The sequence below is a fragment of the Sesamum indicum genome, linkage group LG2 (genome assembly GCF_000512975.1).
Source record: "Sesamum indicum cultivar Zhongzhi No. 13 linkage group LG2, S_indicum_v1.0, whole genome shotgun sequence".
Lineage (NCBI taxonomy): Eukaryota > Viridiplantae > Streptophyta > Magnoliopsida > Lamiales > Pedaliaceae > Sesamum > Sesamum indicum.
In genome coordinates this window covers 11,980,389-11,987,254 of record NC_026146.1, presented here as the reverse complement: position 1 = coordinate 11,987,254, position 6,866 = coordinate 11,980,389, and the positions used below count along the sequence as shown (strand labels likewise).

At 30.9% G+C, this 6,866-nt stretch overlaps 1 protein-coding gene across 1 annotated transcript in view; it reads right to left on the bottom strand.

Annotated features, from left to right (window-relative positions):
• The window catches only part of LOC105155941 (protein phosphatase 2C 29), an 11,082-nt gene continuing 9,777 nt past the window's right edge, over positions 5,562–6,866 (bottom strand). Inside the window, exon 4 of the mRNA XM_011071925.2 lies at positions 5,562–6,178. Within this exon, the coding sequence (XP_011070227.1) occupies positions 6,054–6,178 (125 nt within the window). The 3' untranslated portion in view covers positions 5,562–6,053. The remainder of the gene's footprint in view (positions 6,179–6,866) is intronic.

Here is a 6,866-nt window from a genome sequence, read left to right as displayed (position 1 = left end):
GAACCGAGCATGTTCGGTTTGATTTTTGATTTTTAAAAATGGTTAATCGAACTAAACACCCCTACTTGCAAGAGCTTTTTGATTGGTTCCATGCGTATGCTTGAATTTCTAAATATTAAATAATAAAATTTCTTAAATTATTTATGTAAAATTAATTTTTTTGAAGAATTTATAATGAGTAGATGAAAAATAATTTAAAATAATATAATAAAAAAAGGAGAAAAAAAAAAGATAAAACCTTTAAACATTAGAAGAAATAAGACTTGGGCTGTGCAACGACTATTAGACATTGTTTCTGCTAGCGGGCCAAAATTTTAACTATAATTAAAAATTATGATAATATTTTGGCTATAAATCATGGAAAATATTGATTACTTTGTTATTAATGCGATCAAAATATGGTGTTAGGTGTCAGTTGAAGTACAAAGTACTGAAATAAAATAAGTGGAATTGAGGGCGGAGCTACTCATTTATTGTCTATAAGTAATGGGTTAGAATTGAAGTAAAACTCTAAGTAAGAAAATAATATTGTTATTTCAACCAAAGTGGCAGTATGAAAGTGAAATTTATAGTATAAAGATCAAACTTGTGGTATTGAGGTAAAAATGTTTCTTCTCCCATTGGGAAACTCTATATTTATAGACAACTCTCAACAGATTGGATAAAATCGAATTCCCACGGATTTTGTGAAGCATTTCTCAAAGTGGTGAGATGAGGTTGAATCCCCACCGATTTGGTGGAAGTTCATCTCTCGGCGGTTGGAGGATCCTCCGAGATTTGGTGGATGGTCATCTCCTAGCAGTTGGGGAATTCCGCAATCCATGGGGGCGGTTGGAGCCCACTGCGGATGAGGATATCTTGGGAGATAAGGATGTCAATCTGAATTTTTGGCTCGAGAATTGAGGAGACGTCTTCCCCCCACCAGACTTCAAATTTTTAAGGTTTAGAAGTTACTTTCAGTTGGGGGAGGACTCCAAATTCCTAAACTTTCTTGAGGATATTTTAATCAATATACACTTCGTGAACCGAAGATGATTACTTTGACCTACTAAATAGTATAATACTATAGATAGATAGATAGATATACGGAGCAAGCCTTTTTATAAATTTAGAAAAAATTATAATTTTGGTCCTAAATTATAGGATGATTTGTAATATTAGTCTTATTCTATTTGAAATACTCAATATTAGTCTCACACTTTAAAAAAATATTACAAAATTAGTCCAACCGTAAAAAAAACTTGCAATGTTTTGAACTAACTTTACAATATTTAGGACTCATTTTGGGTCTAATTTTACAATATTTTCTTAAAATGTGGGTTTAATATTGCAATATTTTCTTAAAATATGAAATTAATATTGACTATTTCAAAAAATATGGAATTAATATTAAAAACTACCCTATATTTTGGGACGAAAATTGTAATTTTTTTTGTCAATTTATTATGTTGTGAACTGTTTGAGTTCAGCCAACTTTCTTGACCAAAAAGAATGTTAGGTAGAATGATGTTCCAATTCCAAATTGATTGTTACAGTTCTAGTAGAAAAATACATACAAACAAAAGAATTCCAAATTGAATTGTTTTGCTTTTATTAGAAAAAGTATAAATAAAAATGAAATTTTCACTACATATTAATATATATATATATACATATATAAGTAGTGTAGTTTTCATTTTATTAATCTAACTTAATTTATTGTCTCTAGTTTTAAATATTTTTTTATTTTTTAAAATTCTAAATATTCTTATCTTCTTCTTCTTCTTTTTTTTAAATCGAAGTTCTTATTACAATATTAGAGCGATTCGAAGATTAGTAATAATGTGTTCTTCTATCTTTGTTCTAAGTTTATTATCCCAAATTTTTTTTTGATCAAATTATTATCCTAGGAATTATTCATATTTAATTTTTTATTTCTTACATTTTGTTTATTATGTAATTCTTAATTCATTATTCTTTTTAAATTATTGTCTTAGGGTCTTTTTGGTTTCTCGATCAAATTATTATCATTATCGGGTTTAAAATTTTTATCCGCATTTCTTTGGTCAAGTTACTATTTTAGTTTGTTTCCAACTCAAAGTTTACTTTTATAACTTTTTGTATGATTTTACTTATTATTTATCAATTTAATCATTTTTCGTGTTTCGTTCCAACAGTATTATTAGACTTCTTAATTATCAGATGAAAAAAGATAGGATGGATTATTCAGCTTCTACAAGTCTCGTAGTTCTTGGTCTGTGAAGATGCGTTGTTAGGTGCTCCATTTTCTTTTCCCATTGAGGCCGAACCTAAACTTGTGCTCGAGAGTGGTTTTCAAAAAGAGGGGCCGCGGGTGGCCCCCCCCCCCCCCCGACCGCCCGGATCCCACGAGTGAATCGAAAGTTGAATCTACATTGGATTTCACCCGAATCGACCCATCTATCCTCTTGAAGAGAGGTTTGGTTTCAAACCCCGGTTCGAACAGGAGGAGTACGCCATGCTAGGACTTGAGCTTAGGCCGACTTCTTATTCCGAGTCTCAAGTCTAACAAAGAAAACATCCTACTTTGTGAGATTGACTGCTAATTCAGACCAATCTCCCAAAGTAAATAATGCTTAAGAGGATAATAACTTTAAATAGTTAGAAACTTAACACACTATTTTTAACACATACTTATTTATCTTTATTTTTTTCTTTCTATCTGCACAGAACACATCAAAACAAGTTAAAAACGAAACCAAACATAGTGAATATTTTTATTAAATTGAATTGAAATTTTACATATGGAAGTGAAAGAAACACTTTGATGGTGGAATGATGATTAATCAATTTATGTAAACTATTATTTTTTACAATGGATGATTTTATTCGAAATTCTAATTTAGCTTTATTTATTAATTAAAACTCATCACTTTTGTTTATATATATGTTATATTGAATAAAAGAATAATATAAATATTTGTATAAGACTAATATGCATTTTATTTATATAATTATATGATTCAATTTTTGTGATAAATAATAAGTCTGGATTAAATATATTATTATATTCAATATAACTATGAATTAAACTTAATAGTATTTAATATACTCATTATATTAAAGAAATATTGGATTTATATGTAAAAACTATGGAACTTAAATTTCAGCTTTATTTTTAATTACATCTTTTACATGTATGACTAAATTAAAATTTGAAATTCACTTTAAACTAAAAGTTTCAAATATAAATATGTTTTTAATTTTTACTGTTGTTTCTTAAGTGGGACCTAATTAAATTTCATCGTAGTGTCCGTTATTGGGTTAAATGCAATTTATCCTTCTGTGATAAGAAAAATTAGTTTACCCCCCGTGAAAAAGAAAGCAACAATTTTTCCCCTGTGTTATAAAAAATAGAGCAAAATACCCTCTAATGTGTTTTATGTATTACACGCGTTATTCTTTTTGCTTAAATTTAAAATAATATTTATATTCTCGTTTAAAAATCGTTGAATCTTGATTTCAATTTAATGTCTAAATTTAACTAATAAATAAATGGACTAGATTTCGTCTCATTTGAATCAAAAGTTTATATTTAACTAAATAATAATTAAAAAATATATAATTAAATTAAATATATATAGAAATATAGTAATATATCTGAAAAAATAGAGAAAATTGCAATTTTAGTACCATTATATAGGGCATGCTTCAATTTTGGTACCAAAATTTGAAAAATAGCTTAAATAGGTACCACAATTCAGCCTTTCCTTGCAAATATGATACTTCCATTGACTTACTAACGTAGAGGCAATGGGCAGTGCACGTGACTGTTAACTGAGGCCTTTTGGCGGGACAAAATCAGCCTTTGGCTATTTTGGATGAAAATGGGGGGTCCCAACCTTATTTTTAAGCTATTTCCAACCTATTTTCACCGTTCTTTCTTCATTTTTTTCATGGTGTTATATTTTTTTATATTATTTATTTGGTTTTATGTTAATTTATTTTCTGCATAATGGTCGATTTTATGTAACTTATTTTACTGATTTATGATGTATTTTCTTTGTTTAATGCTTTGTTAAAAACCTGTATTAGATATCTGGTTGTAAACAATATGCAAGAAATAGTAAATGAAAAAAACCTGAATTTGATGCAAAGACAAAAAAATATCTGCATTGCCAAAATACATAAAAAACTTAGGATGTAAGTGTTTGCACTAACACTATGTTAATACATCATCAGAAAATATTTTTGCGTGTGTTGTTGCACTACAACATCCAAAAATATAAACAAAATCACGATTATCAGAATGTTCTTCCCACACTTCCTCCAACCATTATGCAAGCAATGATGTACTTACCAGCAGTGGCCCTTCATAGAGATTTGAGGCAAATGCTCAGCAGTTTGCATTACCTTAAAAGTTGTATTAGAAAGTCACCCCCCTTCTCCATCCCGAATAACATCAGCCAGCTTAGCATCCTCAAAAAAGCCTCGTAATTCGGGATAGGACTGCTTGAGGATCCCTGTGGGGTGCCAAGGATCTTGCCACGGGCTGAATTTATCCCCATCCCTGCTTCTATATTCTATTGCCTGCAGGCAGAATCTATTCGTAGCTTCAACAACTATCTCCAACACCAGGAACTAATCTGCTACCCTGCTAGTCATATGGTGTGCCTCTTTAATCTTTAGTGCAGAATCCAATACACTCATATTGACTTCCTTTTCTGGCACATTAGGGAAAATTGTATTTTAGTCCCGCACGATAAAGTGTGTTGCACTTTTCGTCCCACAAGTTTACAAATTTAGTATATTTAGTCCCATAAAATAGATATTGTAACATTTTTTGTCTCATAGAATAAAATTGTAGCACATTTAGTCTCATAGTATATAAAGTTATAGCACATTTAGTCCCAATGATATAAAATTGTTTATATTCTATGAAACCAAATATGTCAAATTTTTATCCTATAGGGCCAAAAATGCTACAATAATATTTATGCTGTTGGACTAAATATGCTAAACTTGTAAACTATGGGGCCAAAAATACAACACATCCTATCATATGAAACTAAACGTGCAAATTTCCTCGACACATAAGCTCCCACACGTGTGTTTGGTCATTAAGCCAAGATTCATAGTCATTTATTATAGTCACTCATCACTTATTTTTACTCTTTAAAAACAAAGCTACATACTTCCTAATTACTTTTTACTTTATTCTAATTTGTTTTTTCTAATTAAAAATAATAATTGAATCTAAGATGCAAAATATCAAAAAACCCATTGTCCTATAATATAAGGAAAAAGTTGTCCGAATATTAGCCATTGAAGAGTAAGCGTTACAGTCCTAGGTTCAGGAGGGTGAGTACTACCTCACAAAATAGTAAAATTAGATAAGAATGATAGTAAAATACTTGAGTACATATAAAACTCACATATTTTCACTTTGATGAACTTAAACCTGAAAATAAAAATAAAACAAACAAGGCATAATTAATTTTTTTATAGCAAAGGAGTATCTGCCAGTGACTTAGGTTGATTCCATAGGAGATGAGTTAAGACATGTCCATATGGTTTTAATATCTTCATTTACTTACACAAACTTTTTTGGATTTAAATACTTTCTTTCTAAATGGCATTCAGTCCACTTTCAGAATTACAAATTTCACCTTCAAAGAAGGTAAGATGTCAAAGCTGCTACTGCTACTACACCCCCCAATGAAGAACAAACGAATGAGAAGGCTCTCCACTCTGCTAAACTTAAAAAATAACCAAAGAAGATAGATGCTGTTTTTCCTGCCTAAAACAAGTTTACACCACCAACTACAAAAATTTCCTAATTCTGGAAATACTTTTCTTTACCATGTTTTGAGCCTTCAGACTTCTCGACACGAGTCTTGCCAATTGGTCATGTAGGTTCCCTTTCACTTTGCACATACGGATGGATTGAGATGAACAATCCTTTGGACCCAGAGAGTGGGTTGCCCTCCAACTTTTCTAGGTGCTTTGCAAACACATTCAGCTGATGATCAAAACCGTCGTTCCAGCTTTGTGCAGAATGAATACAACAGGCAAAGCTGTATTGCTGCAATCGCTCAAAGGTACTTCCCTGAGGATTTCCAAATTCTTCCTTCGAGAGAGACCACCATAACCGTGACGTCGTCATGGTACTTCCGACGGTCTCCTTGTGGAATGTCCAGAAGCTCATGAAAATCCATTCCTGCACACAGATGAGTATAGTTCAGCATGGGAGGCTGTAGATATGAAGTCTGGAGAACTAAATGTGGAAGGAAAGACAACAAAAACAAGTCAATCTTTTTGAAGTAAAATCTAGTGATCAAGTTCTGAAATAGCTAAATAATCAACTCCGCTCCTCCATCACACACAATTAAGAAAACATCCACTCATGTCTGCTCCAATTAGAAGGCCCAGAAGGAATTCATAAATTGATCATTTGCCTATTTAAAAGTAATCATAAATTATTAGTTTATATGTCTTTTAAGCGGCCTGATAATTTTACGTATTTGGAAAAAAAACTGTCTATTTGCAACGTTCATATAGTTTAAGGAATGAGATTACCTTAAAAATTCATAACATGATTAACATCTTAAATTCAAATGTCAGTTTTTCCCTTTAATTTAATTCAAGTGTTTTGGAACCAACCACTTATTTTTTAAGGGACCTGCCTTATCCACATTTCAATCTTGCAATTCTAAAAGAAACGAATACTTGAACTCATCATTAAATGTTCCTTGCATAATAATGCAAGAATCATTGTACACAAGGACAGTAGGATCAGATGCAAAATAGGAAGCAATTTTTTCTCATTGATGACGTCAAATCTATTCAAAACCTTAATGCCATAAGAAGTTGATAAACATGGTAAACCTATAGGCAAGGTTTCTGTA